The sequence below is a fragment of the Castor canadensis genome, chromosome 1 (genome assembly GCF_047511655.1).
Source record: "Castor canadensis chromosome 1, mCasCan1.hap1v2, whole genome shotgun sequence".
NCBI lineage: Eukaryota > Metazoa > Chordata > Mammalia > Rodentia > Castoridae > Castor > Castor canadensis.
The window spans coordinates 36149525-36174346 of NC_133386.1; the positions used below are offsets into that span (position 1 = coordinate 36149525).

The 24822-nt window shown below is 37.3% G+C and overlaps 2 protein-coding genes across 6 annotated transcripts in view; both read left to right on the plus strand.

Moving 5' to 3' along the window:
- Positions 1-10278, plus strand: part of Mtcl3 (MTCL family member 3) — a 33992-nt gene extending 23714 nt beyond the window's left edge. Inside the window, exons 4-6 of the mRNA XM_074075103.1 lie at positions 2396-2467; positions 7613-8788; positions 10142-10278. Coding sequence (XP_073931204.1) covers positions 2396-2467; positions 7613-8788; positions 10142-10252 — 1359 coding nt within the window. The 3' untranslated portion in view covers positions 10253-10278. The remainder of the gene's footprint in view (positions 1-2395; positions 2468-7612; positions 8789-10141) is intronic.
- Positions 10279-10316: 38 nt separating this feature from the next.
- Kiaa0408 (KIAA0408 ortholog) overlaps positions 10317-24822 on the plus strand; it is a 31036-nt gene continuing 16530 nt past the window's right edge. The window contains exon 1 of one of the 5 annotated variants that reach the window (XM_074075137.1): positions 10317-10455. The gene's annotated coding sequence lies outside the window, so the exon portion shown is untranslated. Of the gene's footprint in view, positions 10456-13692; positions 13829-21987; positions 22128-24822 lie in introns of those variants that run through there. The other 4 variants (XM_074075120.1, XM_074075141.1, XM_020185018.2 and 1 more) reach the window with 4 other exon arrangements.

The window sequence follows — 24822 nt, forward strand, 5'->3', positions numbered from 1 at the left end:
ACGCCTCTAACCTATGTAGCCAGGGGTCAGACTCACCAGTGGGCAAATGGCCAGAAAGTGAGAGGGAGGAATAGGAATAGTAAATGCAAGAATGGCCAGAGTCCAACACACCAAGGTCCCATGGGGTACTGGATGAAGAGGTCAGGTCTAACCCATCCCTGTAGAAATCAGAGCTGGTGTTGAGTTTATGGAGTGGAATCAGTGAAGGGCCCTTCAGGACATCACAGAGGAATGGGAAGTTAGGAGCATATATATGATCAAAAGGTTAGGCTCCAGAGCAATGTGGCTATTTAGTAGAAGAAGGGCAACTAACAATACTTTTGGGGGCTCAAGTCCAATTGGAAGGAGCAGTTACACCTAGTCTTAAGCCCCAAATAACTGTCAGTAAGATGGGGAGGCTCAGCAGGAAATATAGTAGTGTATTAGTCATATAGAGGATAATGAGGAGGGAGCAAAGAGAGAGAGGGATTTGGAGATAGGTCGGGTGGTTTGGAGATAGATGTGGGCACCGGCCATATCCCTCTCGGGAACTTAGGTACCTCTTAGCCTAGCCATAGTGTGTCTGCATCAAGCCCAGTCCGGAGACCCCCATGGAGTTGCACCATTGACTGTATGAGGATCACCATGGAAACATGGTGACCCAAGAAGGGCATTCACCCCACTCGAAACTCTCTCTTGGGTTTTGTCACCAAATGAAAGGAAAGTGAAGAAGCTGAAAAGAGAGACATACTGAGAAAGAATCTGTGACCTTCATAAGCAGCAGGCCTTTATTAGGGACAGGAGATATGAGAGCAACCACTGGCCATCAGAATAACAGTCTGAGAAGGGCGAGAGCACGCCTTTCTTACAGGCTGGGGATTTTAAACATCCTGTGGTGGGGAAAGGAAGTTGGAGGGGGATGGGCATTAGGTAAGATGGTTGGGAAGAAGAATGGGGGAGATGCTGGACATTAGCAGGAAAGTCATTGGGGTTGGGCAGGTATGCATGTTTTTTCCCCCCATTTCAGCATTTGCATTGTTTCAGTGTTCCTCAACATTTCAGCATGAATAACCACATGGACTATTCATTTGTCTCTGTAGTTTCAATTTTGTATTGAATAAAACCAGTTGCAACACTGTATCTTTTCTCCTTCTGGCCTGAACATATGCCTTCATTTAATACTGGATGTGAGTTAGAAATTAGCATGTGAAGAGTTTAGTTTTCATTTCTGTGCAAATTCATAAAGAGTCCTCTTCTGAGAAAGCTTTTACTATCATTCTCTACCCATGTTCTTCTTTTTGGCTTTAGAATTTCATATTTTATATTTACTCATTACTCAAAGTACAGCAAATTTTTTTCCACCACCTCACAATTAGCAAAAATTATTCTCATGGAGACAATACCACATTAAAAAAGTCCCTGCTTCACAGAACCTGAAGCATGGCATTTACCAGCTTGTGCTACAATTATTTGTTTCTCTCCCACGACTAATTTGAGCCTCTTGATGGTAGCTGCAATATTTAATCAAACTTTGAACATCAGCTCAAGATCAAGTACATGGTAGGTATTCATATATTTAGATAATATTTATGTAGAGAGACCATTCTTATTATCTTGATGTGAGATATAGAATTAAGTATTGGATTTATATACTCATGGTTCATGAAACAGTTTGGCACTAGTTAGTATTCAGTAAATTATAAAGTGTTTGTTTGAATTTTAATTAGGACCATCCAAAAAAACTGTAGAATATTTTATATAACAATCTAGATTCCCAGCTGCTGCTGAAAAAGACTGCATTCTTGTATCACCACTAATAGTCTGCAGCTGTTCTCAGTATTTCCCCTTACCCCCCTTTCCTTCAAATGGAGTAGTTCTCTCCTTTCACTACACTCCTACTACTACCTATTACAGTACAGGTGTAGATGGATTTGTTTGCACTGATGTGTGGTAAAAAAAAAAAAAGAAATTCTTTAAATTCTTCATAAGTCCACTAAAAATTTATATTTACAAGCTTACCATAATCTAGCTCCAAAACTATAAGTAATAACTTAGTCTCCTTTTTATTTTCCTTAGAGACATGGAATGCTAACATGTATTTGCCTTCATGTGAACTAGATACCATTTTCAGTCATTAATCTACATTTTGTCTGAGTTATTTTTCTGTATTTTCACAGTAGGTTTCCTGTGTTTTTTAAATTAATGAGATAAATTGCAGCTACGTTATACCATGATGTATAATCGACTTTAAAAATAAAATATACCTAAATATTGGGTATTTTTCCTCTGTGATTGTTGAACTAACTCTTTTTATTTGTCTCATTTTTTGTCATATGAAATAAACATAAATTTAAAGACATAAAATTGAATTAAAATTACAGTTTACTAACCTAAACGTATTCATACTTTGTTTCAGTTATCCTTGAAAAGAAGAGGAAGCAAAGATTTGCCAAAATCTGAAAAAAAGGCTCAACAGACTCCCACAGAGGTATGTGGAAATAAAATTTCAGCTAGTACATCAAGCACCTCTAAATGTACATTAAAAGAAGCTACTTTTATAAATAGAAATAAAATAGCCAAACAGATTTATGCAAAGCACAGTCAAGTTATGCATATCAATTATGTAATTAGAGGTACATGTGGTATGAAGTATTCAGTGTAGTTGCTTATAATTCAGAACTAAAATCCCTATTGTAATTGCTTTTACATTGTTAAGCACAGAGAGCATGTCATTAGTACTTTATGTACTGCTATATTTAAGAATTGTATCCAGTGTGCTAATATCATTCTTTCATAATTAATAAGGTCAATAGAATGGCCATTCCTAGAGTATCAGTGAAGTAAATAAAAGAATGTTGTACAAAAGGATGGTAGATGGAAGAGAGAAGCAAAAGAATGGAAACAAAGGAATAAAAATAAATTGAAATGATGTACTCAGCATGAGTTTGTTAAGAACATTAGAAACACAGCCACAGTAATAACTAGTTCTGCTTCCTGGGTGAGCAGAGATGCTGAAGGTTGATTGTAAAACAGAATAGGAAATTTTTAGGACAGAAGTGACATTACTGCTCTCCAAAAGCCTAAGGGTAGAAAATGACTATAAATGTGTATGTTGGAATCTATAGTACTAATATCTAGATTTCAAAAAAATTACTCCAAGGTGATTTCTCATTAGAAACTATTTAAATAGTTAAACTATTTAAATAGTTAACTATTTAAAACGTTAAACTATTTAAATAGTTAACTATTTAAAACATAAAAAATGTGCAATAGTTTCCTTTTCCTCTCTCTTCCTGACCTGTTTTTGATTACTTACATAAGAATATTTATAAACCTCAACATTTCTATAATTCCAGAGAGTTTCAAGATCCTAATACCTTTTTTGGTAACTTTTTCCCAATTCCCTTATAAGTCCAAATATACTCTATAACTAAGCTTTTCCACTCTGTTTTTTGCCATATTATTATCCCCGTACTCTAAATATCTTACGTGAGTCATTTCATCTGCTGCCTTTACCCCCTTCCTTACCTTGTTTAGGGAGCAAATGAATCCTGTTCTAAAGTTGTAAGTCAGGTTTAATCAGCAGTTTATTTTTTAAAAATAAACATTTAACCAATTCTCATCCTCACTGTGTTAAACTTTATTTATTCTCTCAGTAATGTTCTATAATTTATGAATTCTTTGTTCCTGGCTCTGAGGACTCCTGCCTCACATGCTTGTGGGAACTTTTCTTCAAACAAGATCACAGCCTTCATTCCTTTCTCAGTGGGACCTTATAAAAGGCAAGATTCCTGTAGTCCACCAGCTTTTATTTCATGGCACAAACTTCCTAGGAAATTATAAGTGAACTATTGTGGCCTTTGCCAGTTCTTGCAGTTATTTCCAAGACATTTATTTTCAGAGGTTATAACCTGTCACTTTTCAAAAACCACCCTAAGAGACTGATGTGACCGCCTTGGATAGGAGATTTTAGTCATACAATGGTCCATCTTTATAATATTATAATGTGGTTCTGCTGTTTAGTCAAGGTGGAAGACCATTGATCCACACGCTTATATTACTGCAAGTATCCCCTTTTATATTTTAAATCTTGTGATGAATGGTTCTCTCTTAGAGCATTTGAATCATCAGCTTTGAATCATCTGTGTGTAGTGCATGAAACTTTGTGCACAGTTATGAATGTTCTTATGTCCTTCATTTCTAGGTTGAACAAGAAGAAATTGCCAACATGCTGTTATTGATTTGGACCTATCATGGCAATTTCATAAGGCCTTACCTATTGTTATTCGTATAATTTTCTATTTCATTTTGTTAACTTGTGTCAGTTTCTTTGATCTATTCCTAACATGCTCTTCCATAGTCAAGTGACTTTATTTATGGAGAAATGGTATGGCGTAGCAATTGAAAACAGTAATTTTAGGCCAGATTGTCTAGGATGACACCTCTGGTATAATACCAGCTATATGACTTTAGAAATATTTTAACTTATTCTTTCTCTGACTCTGTTTGCTTACCTATAAAAATGGAGATCATAACAGACTAATATATGTAATTGATTAGGATGCAATTTAGCTTCCAACCATGGCTTTTCTTTTCTTTTTTTTTCTTTTTTAGAAGGACTAGGGCCTCATGCTTGCCAGACTGATGCTCTGTCACTGTGAGTTATGGCCCCAGCCTCTAACCATCATTTTTTAAGTCAGTCAGGCTCAGCTCTCATGTTACTAGCCATTCATTTGCCCTTGTTTCCTCCCTCTTGTATCATTTGTACTTTCTTATGAATCAGTCTTTAACACACACAAAAATCATAACTTGCTTCAAATCTCAGAGCATTTTGATTTTTCTTGCCACCAATTTTCTACAAAAACAGAAGCAAATATTTGCTCAGTTACTATGAACTAGGCACTTTCCATAATTCTCTTTTTTTAACAACTATATATAGTATCTCCTTGCCCAGCTTCAATGTAGCCAATAATAAGTTATAAGATAAGGATGCAAGACATATTGGCTTACAGCATTGGAAAAGCTAGCACACTTTGTATCTTGAAAAGATTTAGTTTTAAATTAAAATAATTTATATGCCCTTCATCCTCTTGATACTACATCTTCTCCCTCATAAGGACTTCATTACCTGCAGAATATGTCCATGTCTTAAAATAATTTCTATTTTTTCATTCTTTTGGGCAGGAGAGCTCGTGTACACAAAAATCAGAGATTCTTCTCACTTTTGTTTGCTTAACATAGCCCAGGGAAGTGATATTCTGCCCCAGACTGTGGTTTGTAATCCACCCACTGCTGTTTTATTTGGATTCTAACTATGGCATATGCCAGCATACCAACATTTTTTATAATGGAAAATAAAGATTTCCACTATACATGTGGCTCTACCCAGATACCCAGATTCGTCTACTCATACTCTCTAATAAAAGTTGGCCTGTGTAAAAGCATATTTGATATTATTGGTCACCTTTCTAGTTCAAGTGTTTCTAATTACTGGTTTATATTACTTTAGAATCATCACCCAAAACTTTGACCATTTCTTATCTGTCTCCCTTCCTTTACTTATCTTTGGTTGCCTCTATAACTATTGCAATAACTTCAACCATCACCTCAAGGCATCTCATTCCTATGTCCCCATCTGGATTTGAGCTCTTTTCAGGCCCCCAGGTAGAATGTTCTTGTTGGGCCTGAGATGCCACATGCCTGTTGTTAGATGTTTCCACTGTACTTTAAAGATAGCATTTTAAAGGCCTAAACTCATATTCTTTATCCTAAACCTGCTCTCTTTTGTTCATTCTTTGTCCCTGTTATTGGCAGTACAATCCAGTGAGACACCTAAATTCAGAATGTCAGGATTACCTTGATTCCTCTGCTGATGTGGTCTTAAACATTGGACTACCTTGGTTTCAACAGTCTCTTACAGGGCAGATTCTGAAGCACTGTGGAATGGATTTTCACATCAAAACTTTCTTTGATATATCCCCTTATCCTCCTCTGTATATGCTACTCTGTATTGTCCTCCTTTCTGCTAACCTTCACATAGAGGAAAGGATACAATCCAACACATCTGTTTTCTTTAATCTTACCCCATTGCCTTCTGTGAGGTCTGTTTTTCTTTTTTTGTGTTTCTGTTCTACAGGCAACATATGAGGTACAAAAAATATGAGTTTTGGAATTGGCCTGCATACAGACTGTGCTCAGTTATTTATTAACTTGTATTCTTCTGTGTTAAGAAACCCCTCTTATCTGTAAAGGGGGGAAAGTATCACATACCTAAAGGGCTGATATAAGGATGTGATTAGAGAAGGAATATGTTCAGGCTTTGCACACCCAACAGCTCTCCAGCCCTTTGTACTCCCACTAATAGGTAGGATGATAGGAGACCTGTCCTCTTTTGCCATTTCTTCCATCTCAAAGGCTCTGGGCCACATTTACTAATCATCTTTGGCAGAAAATAATTTTCCTCTTCACCTTCACCTACTTCTTTACTAGAATGCATCTCAAACACGGGTGACTCTGAGGGCTAGGTAAAGAAGGGAATTTTATTCCCCCTCCTTTTTTTTTTTTTTTTTTTGGTAGAAAAGGAGGTGTGGGGATAGTACACCGCTTTCCTAGCATGCTGAAAGCCCTGGATTCTATCCCCAGCTCCACAAAAGACAAAAATAAATAAATAAAAGTGAAGAAACCAAAATCCACAATTGGCCCAAAGTACATAGCTAGAAGAGAATTTTGAGGAATTGTCCTTGGGAAATATATTCTTGGACATAATAATTCATCTCTATAAAAACTCTCAGAGAAAGAGATTTCCATTTCTCCTTCAGTCTTTTTTCAATTTGAAGGTTGTCATAAGATTTCACAAGCAGACCTTCTTTAGAGTCCACTTCATTATTCTTTCACCAGGCAAACTGACTCTCTCCATTTCAGACAGTACATCCTATTTTTAAGGTCACATAAATGAAATTTGTACCAGTTTGTCCATGGGTGGACATAGTGTCAACTTTTCCCTTTAAGTGGTCTTTAAAGCATTTCTTCTCCAAATAACCATGGACGGAAGATTGTTTCCTGGATAGTAGAGTAGTTTCCAGCAGAACTGAATTCAAATCTCACCTTTTTTCTCTATCATGTGTTAGCTGTGTAATCCTGAACAAGTCACTGAACATCATTAAACCAGTAATTTTAACACCTGCTTCTAAGTTTACTCTGAATCTTAAATTAGGTCACATTTGTAAAGAACTTTATGGTGTCTTGAGTGAGCTCACATTAATAACATGTTCCTTAGACTGAATATTTACTACAATTAGGTAAATTCAAGCCATATAAAATCAAACAAAAGGAGCAGTTGTTCCACCAAATGTGTGCAGTTACAACATACAATAATCTCCAAATAGTGATGACTAAAGGTTTTCTCTTTCCAAATCCTTTTTCTTTTTGTTTCCAGGATGTCACATTATCCTAGTCTTTAATTGGCCAAAGAATGTAAATGATTTGGAGAAAACACACAACCACATCTCTCTATGCGCCGTAAAGTCTTAACTAGAAGAAAAAGAAATGATTTTTGCAGGTGTTCTTTCTTGCTTGTTTTCTCCATTTCCATAAAAATGACCTTCTATCCATTTCCCTCTTTTCCCCAAATGAGGAGGACAATGAAGATCTGAAATGCCAGCTGCAGTTCGTTAAGGAAGAAGCTGCTTTGATGAGAAAGAAAATGGCCAAAATTGATAAAGAAAAGGACAGATTCGAGCACGAGCTACAGAAGTACAGATCCTTTTATGGAGATTTGGATAGTCCTTTACCCAAAGGAGAAGCCGGGGGCCCTCCCAGCACCAGGGAGGCCGAGCTCAAGCTAAGGCTGAGGTTGGTGGAAGAGGAAGCCAACATCCTGGGCAGGAAAATCGTTGAACTGGAGGTGGAGAACCGAGGCCTGAAGGCGGAACTGGACGACCTGCGGGGCGATGACTTCAATGGTTCGGCCAATCCCCTCATGAGAGAGCAGAGCGAATCCCTTTCTGAGCTGCGGCAGCACCTGCAGCTGGTAGAAGATGAGACTGAGCTGCTGCGGAGGAACGTGGCCGACCTGGAGGAGCAGAACAAACGCATCACCGCTGAACTCAACAAGTACAAGTACAAGTCGGGAGGCCACGACAGTGCGCGCCACCATGACAGTGCCAAGACGGAGGCCCTGCAGGAGGAGCTGAAAGCCGCGCGCCTGCAGATCAACGAGCTCAGCGGCAAGGTCATGCAGCTGCAGTACGAGAACCGCGTGCTCATGTCCAACATGCAGCGCTACGACCTGGCCTCGCACCTGGGCATCCGCGGCAGCCCCCGTGACAGCGACGCGGAGAGTGATGCGGGCAAGAAGGAGAGCGACGACGACTCGCGGCCACCGCACCGCAAGCGTGAAGGGCCCATCGGTGGCGAAAGCGACTCGGAAGAGGTGCGCAATATCCGCTGCCTCACACCCACCCGCTCTTTCTACCCAGCGCCCGGGCCCTGGCCCAAGAGCTTCTCTGACAGGCAGCAGATGAAGGACATCCGCTCGGAGGCCGAACGCCTGGGCAAGACTATCGACAGGCTCATCGCCGACACCAGCACCATCATCACCGAGGCGCGAATCTACGTGGCCAACGGAGACCTGTTCGGACTGATGGATGAGGAGGACGACGGCAGCCGCATCCGTGAGCACGAGCTGCTCTACCGCATCAACGCACAGATGAAGGCCTTCCGCAAGGAGCTGCAGACCTTCATTGACCGCCTCGAGGTGCCCAAGTCCGCGGATGACCGCGGCTCCGAGGAGCCCATATCCGTGAGTCAGGTACAGTTCTGCCTTTTGCGAGCCATGGCGATGGCGAGGCTGGCCCGTGGAGCAGCGGTCCCCCGTGGGGCATCTCCACATCCCCACTTCCACACCCCACCTTAGGGAAGTCTCAGCTCAGAGTCTTGCTTGGGATGAAAGCCCTTCAGGGGACCTGGTTTTTGCAAGATATGCTCCTTGAGGCCTGAGGTTTCTGTAACCCAGTCACTTGATAACTATTAACCCTCTGTTTTCTTTAAAGGACAAATTTAACACTGCCACCCTCAGTTTTTATGTAAAGATTAAAGGATTTTTAATATGCTTTATTAGTTTAGAATGTCAACATTTTTCACTATGAGTGTACTAACAGATCGGCCTTCAAAAAGGTCCTGGATAGAAGTCTTCACATGTTGATTTAAAGTTTCTGAGCCAAGATCCAAATTCAGTTTAAAATTTCTTAAAAATTGCTGAAAAACATGAATGATTTATAGCTACCAATAAATGTAGAAACTGGTAAAATGATCTTGTGCCCACAGCCCCACCAAAGGAACCAGATGCAAGACTCCCTTTACCATAAATTGAAGTAATGGTATTCATTATTCCTAGAGGATTATCACTGTCAGCTCTATAATGGAGAAAGTCAGGACTAGTGAGAATGTTAAACCATAGCTTAAGGCAACACTAATTCAAAGAAATAGTAATAACTATTCCAGAACAGGGAAAGCCAGCATTTTTCCTCCATCCTGACTTGTAGAGGCACACTGGATGAATTGGACTGAGCTGCTTTGGCCAGGTATGGTGGCCTCAGAAAGATCAAGGCATTTTTTCAAAGTTAACCGTATGAAAGATATTTTATGAAACAAAAGACACCCTGTGGCAAGCCTAGTGTCCTGTACCCAGTGGAGAACCCACTGAAGTACTACAGCATGCATGGCTTGCAAGACATGCAAGACTTTCCTATTGAAAAATCAGCTTATGCACAGAAGCATGACATGAGATTAACTGCCTTTTTAAATCAGAACTAGCAAAATGGCAACCCTATCGCTTATTTGTCTTGCATGTTGCTTTGCTTTGCTTTGCAAACCTTTTGGATTTTGAAATTTAATTTTTCTATTCATTATATTAATTAGCTTTTAGTTTCCTTTTTTCAGATTTTCAAATACTGTGAGCATGTGGTATTTCAATTATACCTTCAGGGGAAAAAACAGAAATCAGATTGAGAAAAGGACTATGTGATAGACTTTCAGATTTTGTCAATATAACTTTAAGGGAGTATTATTTATTTTAATTTAAATGGTTAGATTAACTGATAACAAGAGTTTTAAAAATGATTATTAATTAACTCTTCTCTTTGTCTTTGCATTTATTTCCCAGATGTTCCAGCCTATCATTTTACTTATTCTCATTCTTGTATTATTTTCATCACTTTCTTACACAACAATATTTAAGCTTGTCTTCCTTTTTACACTGTTTTTTGTACTGTAAATCTTTCATCATTTACCATTCATTGTAGTGTTTTCAGTTTGTTTTATTTTGTTCACCCTTCAAGACAAGACATAAAAGAAGTATAATTTCTGTAGTAACCAATGCTGTAAAAACACTGAAGACTGCTTATTTCTGTAAAAAGACACAAACTCATCTTACCACTACCAAATTCAGTAAGAAGCCTGAGCACGAAAATCTTTCAGGTAGGAGAGCGTGACTTTCTTTTGGTATAAATCATCTTTATTTTTGCTTCTTTCTTTTACATCTTTATTTGTATTCTTCTTAATAAATTTTTGCCAAACTGGCTATAATAATAGACTAAATCCCATAATTATTCCTTAGTAGTTGATTCTTCAAAGCTGGACATTATATACTGGTCACATTTTCAAAAATCATGTGGATTCAAAACGTACCTTTGCTTTATAAATCTAGACAGAGATTTTTATAAAGTATCTTTGTTGTAAATTATATAGCTTTAGAAAGCAAGCACATTGTTACTTGGATCAGACCAACAAGATAATTTTAATATCCAATAAATATAAAAAGTATGGTGCTTAAATGAAATGTGACCCTTATAGAAACTAAGTAATGTGTTCAGAGGCTACATGTTCTGCCTGCAGAGATGTATTTGGAAATAGGAGAGTGAGTTAGGCTTTAATTCATTGGGAGAATAATTATTTCCATCTTATTTGCAAGCTTCCCACCAAACTAGCTATTTCTTCATTTTCTTATTATATGTGTAATCCTATATGCCTAACTCAGCTGGTTGTTTCCTTTAGAGCAGGAAATATACTACAAATATGCTATGTGAAATATCTCCAGCAGAAAATACAATACAGTCTCTAGAATTTTATTAAATCATAATCCAAGGCCAGAAGCACTGTTCCAGTGGGAGTTGCTCCCCCACCTATCGTCTCATACCTAAAATGGCCTGGATAAACTCTTTGCACCCAAAGACCCTATGCTGTAGCTCATTGGTTGTTTACCCAGCTACCTATGAGAAAAGTAGAATGCACCAGTGCCCAAGATTCAGAAATTGCAGGACTGTTTGAAGTCATATACTTGTACATACTCACAGATTAATTAGTGGATGTGAAAATTTGTGATAACAGTGAAGTATCTTGGCCTCAGCAAAAATAATAATTTGTAGAAAAGCCACAAAAGTTGGTACTGGTAATGGCATTTTGAATCCAGGAATTAAGCATACAAAGAACTATTATTTATGGCCTCATGCCCCTACAGATCCATGTCTCTTTGAGTGTTAATCTTTTAAAAATTTATAATTGTTGAAAAGTTTAATTTAAAATAACTACTCTTATTCTCCAAAGTATTTGTCTAGGTTTGTGGGATTTTTTTTTTTTATCTGCATTTTGGGGTTTTTGATGTAAGGAAGACAGGCCTATATTGAGGAGTTAACCAGCAGTTAGAATCTAGCAATATATGGTCCCACTTTTGCTATTTGTTTTACAGTACTGGGGATCAGATCCATGGCCTTGTACATTGCAGGCAAGCATGTTATCATTGAGTTACATCTCCAGCCACATCTGGCTTTTCATTTTAGAAATTCAAAAGATTAAGGTTTAGGTAGAACTTCATGATGCAAAAGAATGAGATGAGATAAATTCTATCTGATCAAAATTGGTTAGACTTTTGATAAATTTCTATGTCACCATCTCAAAGGAACTGAAAGTAAATGTTTGAGGACCTGAAATTTATCTGAAATGTCTATGGCATTTGGAACCAAAAAACCCCAGCCAAGCAGTGATTCTCAGCTACTTAGGGAGCATCTGGAAATGTATAGAAGTACTACAAATTGTCACAATGACTGAGAAGTACTTAAGGGGAGTTTTAGAGGGAAGAAGTCAGAACCACAGGCTCCCTGTAATTTTATACACAAGTAATTTTACTGCCCAAATTTCTGATAGTGTCTCTATGGAGAAACATGGTATATAATGCACTTGTTCACTTTAGAAGAACCATGCTTATTCACTATCCCATGTGGCCCTAAGAAATTGGCTTCAGGACGTTAGCTTTCCTTAACATGACAAGAAGAATGAAGAACTAAATATGTAGATCAGTAGTTTTCAACCTTGGCTGCACATCAGAGTTCTTGGGGTAAGAATTGGGATCTTACCCCATACTAATTGAAACTTAATATATGGATCTAGGCATTTCTATTTTTTTAAACTCCTCAGAACTACTGCTTTAGATATTTGATTTATCCAAATTATGTATATGCATTCTATATATCCTTACCAAAGTTGCAGTAAACTATGAGATGCAAAAGATATGATCATCAGTTGTCTAGGTTATAATAGACCTTAATGTTCCAGTCACTTGATGCATGTCTGAATCTTCTATAGAGCATTTCCACTTAATAGTCATGCAGCCTTTCTAACAAGACCTCTAATGACAAAGCAGTTCTGTTAACACACTGCTGGTGTTGTTAGAAAACTCTCCTTTCACTAATGCAAATTCTCAGAACCAACAAAATCAGAAAAGACAAATGGGAATAATAAAATGTAACAGAATGAACCAAGATGAATAGGTACACTCAGATTTAGGCACATGTGCATGCTGAATTAGAGCCTCAAGATTATCTTATATGCTATTATAATAACATCCCAAGGCATTCATGAAAAACACTGTGAATATGTAGAGGAGTGGTGCAAATACCTCATTGATGACCTGTGACCTGAGTAAGGCGTAGAGGGTATCTGGGCAAACTAAAACACTAGCTTTTCTTTAGATCTCCTTTTGTCAACTGTGGTTATCCTGGCAACAGAAGTATTCATTTTACCTCTGAATTCCTAAGTCATTGATTTTTTAGAAGAATTTCATGAGAATCTTAATCCCCATCCAGGCCCTTAATATATATATAGAACTCTTGTAAGATACAGGGGATGGGAAAATAGGCTGAAACAGGACTGACTTGACTGCTACTAACAGACTTTGGGTTATTTGGGATTCCTCTGTTGAATCATAAGAAAGGTATTTCCAACTGTGCTGTACTCACTACTTAGTCTCCCAGTTTTGCACACACACACACACACACACACACACACACACACACACACCCATACACCTCCCTTCTACTGTGATGTATAGGAACAAGCTAGAGACCTGTGAGTGGAATGTAGTCTCAGTAAACTGCCAACAGGCACAAAGTGACTGTTTCCCTGGCTAACTTCTCCATTATTTCAGGCCGTTCTGTGGGTACTCAGTGTCTAGAGTACATCTCTCTTATACCACAAAACTTTCACTTGAGAAGAGAAGTTAACAAAGATGATGCTCCAAACCTCTGAAGGAAAGTTCCTAGCATCTTCTTCCTTTCCCCTTAGATCCTGTTGTTTGCATTGTTTTTGTTGTATTAAGCTAATTCTGAAAAAAGAAAAAAAGAACACCCATACTTCTTTGTTCATCAAGAAAGCAAAAACCTCCGACTATTGGGACAAGGAATTTTCTTTGTGCACCTTTGAAGCTGTGTTTTTTAAATATTACACTGGAAAAACTCACAAAAAGCAAATCTGAATTGTGAAAAATTCCCTTCCAAGGCATATTCTTGGGCATATGAAGGTATGTCTTGGTTAATTTTGCTTAGATTAAAGATAAAAGGAATTCAGTTGCTTATTTTTAAACATAAATGACTGAAACTCATAAAACAAGGGAAAATTCAGTACACAGCCTGGAATGTGTACTGGCCTGCATTCCCCGGTCTTCACTTCAATTTGTACGATAGAGTGGAATATGGTTATTTCATCAGCTGCCAGCAAAGTTTAGAATGCCAACTTGGTAGCTTAGCCTTAACTCCAGATATCCATGCAGTGTTTATAGCTACATTCTCATGGACTACAGCCAGTCTCCTCTGGTAAAGTCATGCTTTGGGTCAAATGTCCTAATTGAATGCAATTAACTTTTTATTAAAGTAATAGCATTTAGTATAATTCAAAACAGTATGCATGAAGACATAACTTAAACCTTTGTCATAAGACAATCAAGTCTAGTGGAAACTAGTTTTGATTCTGTTTGTAATTTTGATCTAGTTTTTAGCAGGTGAAGTGATTACATACATGTTCTCATGAAACACATTTCATGAATCTGTCCTGATAGTTTCAGCAGCCTGTTTGTGGACTTTCAGAAACGCATATGAAGTAAGAATACTTTACAGTCGGAGCACGGCAGAGGGAAATGTAGTGGTAGGTGTTTTTCAGGTTGACCATCCTGAAAGTGTGCAAAGTCATAGAAACTCTAAAGGTTCTTCCATGTAACTTAACAAGTTCCTTTCCTTCCATGCTTTCTCTTCTCTGTTTTCTGTATTTACTGGCAGTTCTAACCTGTGGCTGGTCTAGAAAAGATGTGGATAATTTTTTAGATACTTCCAGTAATACCATCTGAGTGGAATCCTATTACAGGCCACTTGAAGAAAGAGTGACTATCAGCTACAAATGAAATACTTACCTCTTTAGAAATAAGGAGACACCCCCAAAATCTCCACCTTGCACTTCCCACTATTAAGCCAGGCTTGTTGTGCTGAAGAGCCCAGTCTTTTCATATGTCTCAGGTTTTTATGTTTAGTAACCTTTTATCTGTTTTAATCTGGATTATTCAGTTTCATTGTTACACTTATAAAGGATTTTTAGTTCATCATGGTATGTATTTCCTTGTAGCTATTTTTCAAAAAAAGGTACTACCGAAATTCAGCATCTGGAAATAAAGTTGCAAGCTCTCATGACTTCCTAAAATTTACTGTAAGACTATATAATAGTGATTTTTAGCAATTGTTCAGTCCTCAAAAATAGACATGTAATTTTACTAACTTACATACTAGAATTTTTTTTAAATGTCTAAGCAGTTTTTGCTCTCAATTTAATGGCACATTTTAGATGCATTTTAGATAAATTAAATAATTTAAAATGATTTTAATCTTGTATCAAAATAAATATTAATACTGAAGAGGAATGCTATACCAACTTAATAACTAGAACCTTTCAGAAAGGCCTAGACTATCTAGTCTCTAACAAAGTTATAAATCACCCTGAATTATTCAGAAATTCTGCAATTACTTGACTGTTTGATGACCTTTATATCCCACATTCTTCATAGATGGAGCTTTAGAAATTATTGACTCTAAAAACAAAGTGCTTTGCATGTTTTTGTTCTGTAATCTCCTATGAACGCTTAGGGTGGAGCTGCTTATGTAATGTGTTAATGAACAAGAAGCATGAGTAATTATTGAAGGCCAGGAAACACCATTCCTTTGTAAAGTTGTCCAATATGATATACCTCCTTTAAAGTCAACACTTTTAGTTCATGTGAAAAGCTTCTGCCTTGACCTATGCATTTGAACATTAAGAGAGTGAAAGAAGCAATCGAGTCCATCGGTTGCCTTAAGTGATTCAGTGAGAGAGGGGAATTTAATAACTTAAAAAAAGTTGTATAGTCTTATTAGTCTTTATCTAGTCTTATTTCTGAGTCCAAAAAACTCAATTTAATGTATAGCCTATAATTCCCTTCAATTTTCATGAATATCTGTAGTTTCTCCACATTCTGTGTCATCTCTTATGAATCTATCATTAATTCTTGGAAAGAAAAAATGGTTGGACTTTTAAAATAGAACATATGTTGAACTGGATCACTCACTTAGAAGTTCAGAAGGGAGCTTCAACATGACATATTGCTAAAATTAATTTGTTCTGGAATTTAAGTGACTCCTAAGAATCTGAGTACCTTCACCTGAAAGGGATTGTGTGTCTACTGAGGCTCTGGAGGCACTGCATGGAGGGCCTTAACATATACTCTAATAATAATTAAGACTCCATCTAGTGGAAGAAGCCACAGTGAAGCAGCCAGAGGAGGTAGTTGAAAGAAAGTGAGGATCCTCCCTCCTTTTCTGTGCCTCACAAATCTTGACATGAGAAAACTCTCCAAGAGAGTTAACTCATGTCTCTGATCATACTCCTCACTTTAGAAGGAATGCAGTTGACTCTCAGGTGGCTATTTGTTTGAAATTGCTATTTTTGGAAAATGAGTAGACATAAAATAGTAGGGTAGATTGAAAGTAATTGGATAAGAAAAAGCAAGGTTCTAGAAATTTATTGTGCAGAAATATCAATAGCATCAAAACCAAAAACAGTGTAAGGGGTCAGGTACTTTGGGGGATATACTAAGTACCTGTTATTTTCTTCCCACACTTGTGTATTTCTCTACATGATAACACCATTTTGTACTTGCTGTTCTATCTCCCTTTATTTTATGAATTTTTGAGACATTTGTGGGTAAACATCTCATCAAGGCATTATATTTATAGGTTCATGTGGCCTTACTGAGAGAACTTGACCATGAAGAATGGGTCTGAGTGACTCTGTAGAAGTCCTCTGATAAGAGTGAAACTATAGACCACACTGAAGTATGACTTGGGTCTCTCTCTCTGTACCCCCATCTCCAGATTCTTTATTGTAGCCTTCTCACAAATGATGCCACAATTCTTTTCACCAGAGCACCATGTGCTTGAAATCTATCTCTCACTCTGCTGTCATTTGGATCTTCCCTTCCTTTCTCCACTCCCTATAAATAAAGCAGATAATTTCCCAAGCTTCCATCAAAATCTACTTACATTGGCTTGTTCCTTCAGTCCTTTCTGTGTGCTTGCTCGTTGTTCTTTTTTCTATTGCTGGCATTTAGAGGCAAATTATTGGAAATATAATGCTATCACCCAGTCAGGATAATTCTAACATTTCTGGTAGAAGATATAGGAGGGCTAGTAACTCTAGGAGGCTATCGATTAATTCCTGTGTCTTTTACATCATATTTACTAAATGGCCTCTCTCAACCATGAGTTACTGCTGGAACTTTCTAACAGAGTAGTGACTCAGGGTGGCCCTCTTGTGGTAGACTAGCATTCTCAGGGCTTTTTAACAGTCACTAAATGAAGAGATAACCCTAGAACAGTCCCTTTATTATTTGATTTTATTGTCAGCATTATCAACATGCCCCAAGTCATGAATCTGTAAATAATAATGAGATGCTAAAAACAATTTTGAAAACTATAAGCAAGGACTGTCTCTAGTTTTAAATAACCCACATTTCTCAAATATGTTATTGTTTTGTTCAGAATTTGGACCCATAACTTAAAAGAAAAGATTGTTCAGAACTGTTTCTTTTGAATATTTCTGTCATCTGGAAATGTCTATACATAATCCCCATGACAGATCTACTTGGCTAAAATATCTGTTGACATGTCACCAGTCCTCAGAATAGAAGAAGGAGCCAGCATCCCATGATTCTAAGGAAAAACATCCAGCACTGGGAAAATAGTGCATTAGCTGAAACATAATAATCTAAATCTGTCACTTCTAAGGATAATAAATATTCTGGGTATATTCCTCCTGATTTTATACCCAAAAACAGAGCCTTGAAAGTATCAAAATTATATTTATTTTATTAACACATGGTTGCAAGTATTCTATTCTAGGACTCAGAGGATATAGGAGCAGATTTCACAGAAGAAATTCAAAAGCCTAGAACTCACCACTATATGGTCTAATTCAAAAAGTGAGAGGAAGTTCCAGCTTCCTATTTATTTTAAATATAAATCTCTGAGTGATTGCAGTGTGAGCTAGGGCTAAATAAACACAAACTGTGGTCCCATTGGTGGAATGCTATGGACACTACCGGAGAATCTCTCCAAACTTGCTTATAAATTTATTTCAAGGTACTAGGCTACTCAGGATATGAGCAGTCATGCTATAGATCATATTTCAGAGTATCTTCAAGTTGACCAAGCATTATGAGTATGAAGATTTGTCTTATTCTTGTTCAAATCCTCATGCTCCAATCTACCACAGAGCTGCTACTCGCAATTGTTTGTTAAATGGAATGTTAATTGAATTTTCCAAGAGTCTCCTTAGAAATTGATAATAATTTTAAGATTGAAGTGTTCTGCTAAATGATTTTTTTTTGGTGGTCCTGAGGTTTGAACTCAGGACCTCATGCCTGCCAGGCAGGCACTCTATCACTTGAGCCACATCACCAGCCCATCGTAAAGTATTTTAAAAATTACAAAGGGCAGACATTATTCTAAAAGGAATGATTACTTAAAGCATGTTACCTATAATAGTTTCTAAACTATTGTAAGAATAGTTACTTTTTCAAAAGTCAGTCTCTTTTTCTGATCTTTTTCATCTCCTTTCTAATGAAGCTAGAAACACAGTGTCCCTTTTACTGTTAAATATATTGAAATGGTAAAGAAGAATAAACTAAAAACCATATAAGCAAGAAGTCAGAGTCTTATAACAGCCAGCATTGTCATAGCATAAAGAAATTAAATGAGTAACTGCTTTGTGATACTCCGGGATCATGCAATAGACAGGAAACTGTAGACTATGCACTACAGTCATGCTAAAGCCCACACTGCTGTGTTTATCTTCAGATTTTGTTTTTCAACTGCTCAGTCACAATGCTTTTGTCTTTGTGTTTTGAACCAAATTTATATTAGCTAAGGAAACAAACCTCCCTTAATAGTCCTCAAAATAAATACTCGCCTTGTCTGACTCTTATGTCAACCTTGAAAGATAGAGTATCATTTCCTTCATTTGGACATAGAATAAAACTGAATTTAAAATTTAACAAAGACAGAAATCAATCTTTCACTCTCTTCTCAAAGTCAGCACTCTTAGTGTTGACTCACTCTTAGGAGGTGAAAAAGATCAGAAAAAGAGAATGACTTGAAAAAGTAAATTCATTCTTATTTATGTTAAGTTTAGGGTACCTCTTTAGTTCCCTTCCCTTAAACTGCTTGGAATTTTAAACTTTAAGGCACTCCACCAGGAGTGAGAAGACCTGAATTCTATTCTTGGTGTTGCTAGTGAGTGGTTTTGTGACCTTGAGCAGATGACTTAGCATCAGAGCTTTGTCTCTCTCTGCTGTAAAATGAGAAGGTTAGCTGGATGATTTCAGAGGCTCTTTCTGGCTCTAAGGCTCTATAAGTCTGGAAGTACCTGCTAGTGATATTTATGCTTCAATCTTTACAAAATGTTCTAGTTTGTGACTTAATATTATCATTAGTACAGATTTTTAAAATCATTTTTATAATTTTCTTTATGATTTCTCCACAGCAACTGGTGCTTCTACATTTATTTTTATTAAGTATTATGATAGACATTGTTGTACATATCTACTATACATTGATTAGTATGTCTTCAGGAATGAGAGTTATAATTCTTTCAGAAACACAGAGCAGTCATTAGGGTGCAGTTCATATTTGAAGGTTTGGGTGATCAAATGGTTTACAAGCAACCTGGATTACACAGCAAATTGCATGTTTTCCATAAGCTTTTCAACCATTCTGATGCCAACATGAAAATGCCAGGCAGTTCAAGATGTCTGAATATCTCTGTAGGGCTGAGTACTCCATCATCAGTCTCTTCAATCACATTTCCTTTTTTTCTTTTTCTTGGCAGTACTGGGTTTGAACTCAGGGTCTCATGCTTATTAGGCAAGCACTCTACCACGTGAGCAATGCTTCTATCCCTTTTTGCTTTAGGTTATTTTTCAGACAGGTTCTCATGCTTTGTGCTGAATAGTTGCTGCCTTTGTGTCCTACCTTTTAATTGACTTGCCTTATCTTTTGGATGTGAAACATGGCATGGAAATTGTAAATAACATAAAATACAATTATTCAACAGAAAGAGTTAGTAAATACCAGAATAAGTGGTAAACTTTGAATGAAACTTTTGTCAAAGTCTTTCTCTAACTTTTGATTCTGCATGTAATTTAACATCAGCTTTACCAGGACAAGAAGCTGATATAGGACCTGCAGTAAACAATTACTGGGGAGGCCCAAGAAGAAGGACATTGAGTGACAGTCTAAAATATATCCCAACATAACCTCTCCTATAACTTAGCCACATACTTTATGAACTTCTGATAGAACTTTGGGAAAAGCCCTAATTTTACTCACAAAGGCCACATACAAATTAAGTGGTTTGGAAAGAAAGTCCAGAGAAACTGTTATTTAATGTTTCTAATTGATGGTTTCCAGCAATTCCCTCCTGCCCAAAAACTTTTCTGTTTTCATAAGGATGGAGGTAAACATGAACTAATGTTTACTATGTACTTCTCATTATATGTACCTTTCATATCTTAAAACCTCATGGAGTAAATGTAATTACTAGTTTAATGAAGAAACCGAGGCCGTAAGATCACAAGGTTAAATGGTGGCAGTAGAATTAAAAACTAGATTTCTGTGACAAAAGGGTCTCCACTTAGGGACCTTGTTGGAACCCTGCTCCTACACAGGATGTGTTTCTGTGCACTTGAGCTCTTAAGCCACCATTGTAAGATCAAGCTAATATTATCAATAGTCATTGTTGTTAAGGGGGTGAACTGAGATAAAGATCTATTTGAAGTACTTAGCACACAGCCTTTCAGAGAGCTGATCTCAATGAATAATCACTGTCAGCTTGACTATTATCTTGCTGTTATTGCCATTGAGCTATGATGCGGGGCTTTTCGAACACAGGATAGTATTTTTTTCAGCTTCCTACGTGTATTAAAGTCCTACTATGAACAGGTTGCTATTATTAAATGTTTTCGCTACCCATGAAATATTTTCTGGAAGCATGCAAAAATAATTTGAAAGTGAATATGTCATGCTTCAAAGACCATACTGGGGAAGCTCTTCAACTTGAAGCTAAGACGTTATTATTTAAACTTTAATATAACTTAGTTGCTTCACTAGACACAAAATTGTTCCAGAGACTTCCAGACTAAATTAAACATTATCAGATATGTGTATACAAGAACACAAAACAAACAAACAAATAAACAAAACATCTATAAATGTTGCCAGGGAGGCAGTCTCCCAGCATTTCCAGAATTGGCTGATTCGATCTAGTTTAGGAACTTTTCCATACACTTGAGCTGCTTTGTGCTCAAGATTGGGCTGCAGCACACCTCAACTGAAAGCAAACACATGGGTAGCTCACTGTTCTTTTTCTTTCCTTCCATGATAAAAAATATCATCTTTTCCTATAGGCAATGATTTCTTCTAATGTAAAGATATCACTATCATTTTACATACAGGCAACATGTTGTTATCAAATAATGAAGAGCTATGAGTCTGGTTTTATATATGTCCCATTTCTGTATTACTTAAAGGTAAAAGTTCAATAAATTTTCATGAGCTTTTGGGGATATGTCATATATACCTATAATACATATGCTCACTATACACGATTACATTTATGCATATGTATATATTATATATATATAATCACTGCATGTTGTTCTGCTACATCCAGACACAGACTTCTACAGGCACTGAGGAGTATATCCTAATGTTAGCTGAGAATGAGAAAGAGAGTAAGAGATGCAAGGGGAGGGATAGTTCTTTTCCATAAGAAATGAGTTTACTTTTCCTAATAAAAGAAATCTAAAATTGGCCATTGTCATCGTGTGATGTTAACAAGCAGCTCTTTTGGCAAGTTTGAAAATGCTAGGCTCCATTATAAAAGTTAAAAATGTCCTGGACCTGGAGTTGTTTACCCAGAGTGGGAGCTGCTCTAAAGTTACAGAGCTGTGGTTGGAAGCAGTGACTTGAAGGCCGCCTCCGAGTAACTGACGTCACAGAGGTCTCAGCTGCTGTTGTGACACTGAGTTGAGCTCTTTGACTGTGAAAGTGGTAAATGTTTCAAAGCGACTTGTCGGTACTGTTCTGTGGACTGGTGGACTTAACACTGTGTCCCGTTTTCTCATAAAAGATCAAGATTCTCTGAGTTGAGCCTGCTCTCTAAGACAACTAGCTCTCCACCCTACTTCCTTCCATTGCTAGATTGACCGGAGGTTGAGCTGCCAAGCGATTGCCTCCCAGTGCAAGGTATGTTTCTTTCTGGCAAATTTGAAAGCAAATGAATAATTATGGCAAGATACAGAGGGGCTGCTACTGAAACACTTTAAAGTATGGATCTGTGTAAGTGAAGAATGATTTCAACATCTGCCTGTACTGTTGTCTGTGTCTGGGCTTCAGAACAGTGGGCGGAGTGCAAAATGGATTGAACTGACTCAGAAGAGTCTGGTCAGCTGCTAAGGGTGGATTTCCCGAGTCTAGACTGACAGTGCCACCCGCTCTCTGAGACTGTGTTTCTCAAAACATACTGCTTCTCAGTCATTCACAAAATGCTTGGCTCAGTACAAGATTTCATTAGGCAAATTTATTAGAATATAATTTGTGTTAGGATCAAGACTTTCCAATATTTGCAAATTAAAGTTCACAACCCTTGAGACTGCTGGTATTTGAAAGTTGCAATACAAAATAAATAAATGTTTCATCCAAGGCAATGGTGTATGCACTGCAGGATGAGTGTTTCTGTAATTTGAGCTGAAGTCTGGGCCATTCACAAATGGTTAATCTACAGTTAGGAAGAAACTCCACTATTACAGCTTCTGCTCCAAATGATTAATTTTAGACATTTACCCAAGTCAAGAGATACTATACGTTAAGAAACGTAAAATCGGTGTGCCTAAGCTTGAATGTTTTCTAGTTTGAGTAAATAACTGGAGAAACAATAAAGGAGATGATAATTAAATGAGAAAACAAAACCAATTTCTTTGGAATTGCATGTGATTATGTCTCTTTGACCTTGTCGGAACATGAGGAACATGTTGAAATAGTAATCCTCTTTCCCTCTAACAAAATCAAATCAGGGTGGTCTCTGGAAAGATGTATTTGCAAATGAACATTAGGGGAGGGATGGAACTTACTAACTGGTTGAAATAATGTCAATAATTGACAGTAGCCTGGAAAAGGGGTTAGAGAATTTTGGAGGCAAATGTGCAGTACTTGGAGAGGTATAAGCACAGGAATTTCTAATCCCTCAAAGTTAATCAGGAACAAAGCATCTCCAGGCCAAAGTACTTCTTCTAGGAATTGTGAGATTGGCAGTACCCTGCTGTGTATTCTTCAATCATTTTGAAAAGTAGAAAAAGGAAATAGAAGAGCAAGAAATGAGTACTCTGAACAAAAATCTCCAAAGAGAGAAGAAGCAATATAGTAGCCTCTCCTAAAGCACTGTTTTGTTTACTTGGCTAAAATACAGTTTTCAGTGGGCAAGATGGAAGTTAAAATGGTAATGACCAAGGTATAGTAAAAATGGAGTACCTCTCATAAAAAGAAGTATTGTTATGACCAAACTGAGGCTAATTTGGGGGATGAAAACCGTCTTGTGAGACCCCTGTGTTACTCTTAAATTTTTGCTTCCTAGTAGGGCTGAAAGGTTAACAAAACCATTTTCCTCCCATCACCACACTTGCACAATCCACTCACAAAACTTTACAGTCCTGGCTTCCAGCCTTGGGGAGGAGAAGTAGGTTAAAAGGGATTATGTAATGCTAGTTTAGAGTCGTTGGAGAAAAGAACATGTGTGTGACTATATAAGGCAGCTCACTCTGTCTTCTTACATTTGTGCTAATAAATTTTTATTCTGAATGAAATTCTGGAAAGAGTGAAATGGAGAGCACAGAGATATGGGAAGGAGGGGTGCAGAACACAGAAATTCTTCCTTCTCTCCCACATAGATGCCAGCATCTGTGGGAGGAAAAGAGTGACAACTAAGAACAAAGAGACCTTTTGTATTTGCCTCAGAGAAGAGTATAAAATTGAGTTTTTGAATCTGCTGAACTTTTTTACCCCATAACTTCTCACCACAGAACATTCTGTCCCTACAATGTTGCCCCTTTAGTTTGACTATTTAAATGTTTAATTTAGAATTGTAACAAAAGCAATTGCATATAAGATTTGTTCAAATTTTTACTACCAATAATTTTTTCCCTCAATGTTTAACATGTATCTTTTAAACACTTGAAAAATACTAAGACAAGGGAAAGGCATGAAGAACAGAAGAGCTCACACACTTAGACTTGTTTATATCAGTTTTCTCATTAACTAAAAGTCAAAAAAAAGTTTTATTTTGGACAAACAAAAAGGAATAGATGAAGGAAAGGAAGGAAGGAAAGAAGGAAGAAAGCAAGAAATAGGCTCTTATAAAGCATTCATTATGACTCAGACAGTATTTAGATACTTTTATTAAGCATTCTCTTTCTTGCTTACTTCATCTTTGAAATGATTCCATGCCCCTTCCCCATTTTTTTGAGGAGGAAGCAATATATTCAAGTGTATGATATTTATAACAAGACTTGAGATGCTAAGAAGGCTAACTAAATCCTCCCACAAAAATTGGCATGGATATTGCACTATAGAAATTTTCTTGCAAAGACTTCTTTTTATCCATAACCATTACATTTCTGGCATTAGGAACTGCTCTGGCCTGGAAAGGGGGAGCTCTGTAGATTGGCTCTTCTCCATATTAAGTGATGAGTTTGGCTCTTTGTAGATAAGCACAGGATTCAGACTGCTTCAGGAATGTTACTGGGGCTCACATAGCCATGTTACCAAGAGCAAGATTGATTTAGAGTATTTCTGGATGATTTTCTGGTAGTAAAAAAGAGAAAGGTCTAGAAGCTTTGTAACTCTGGTGTGGAAGTGGTTCAAGAAGAGGTAGAAGCAAGCCATGGCA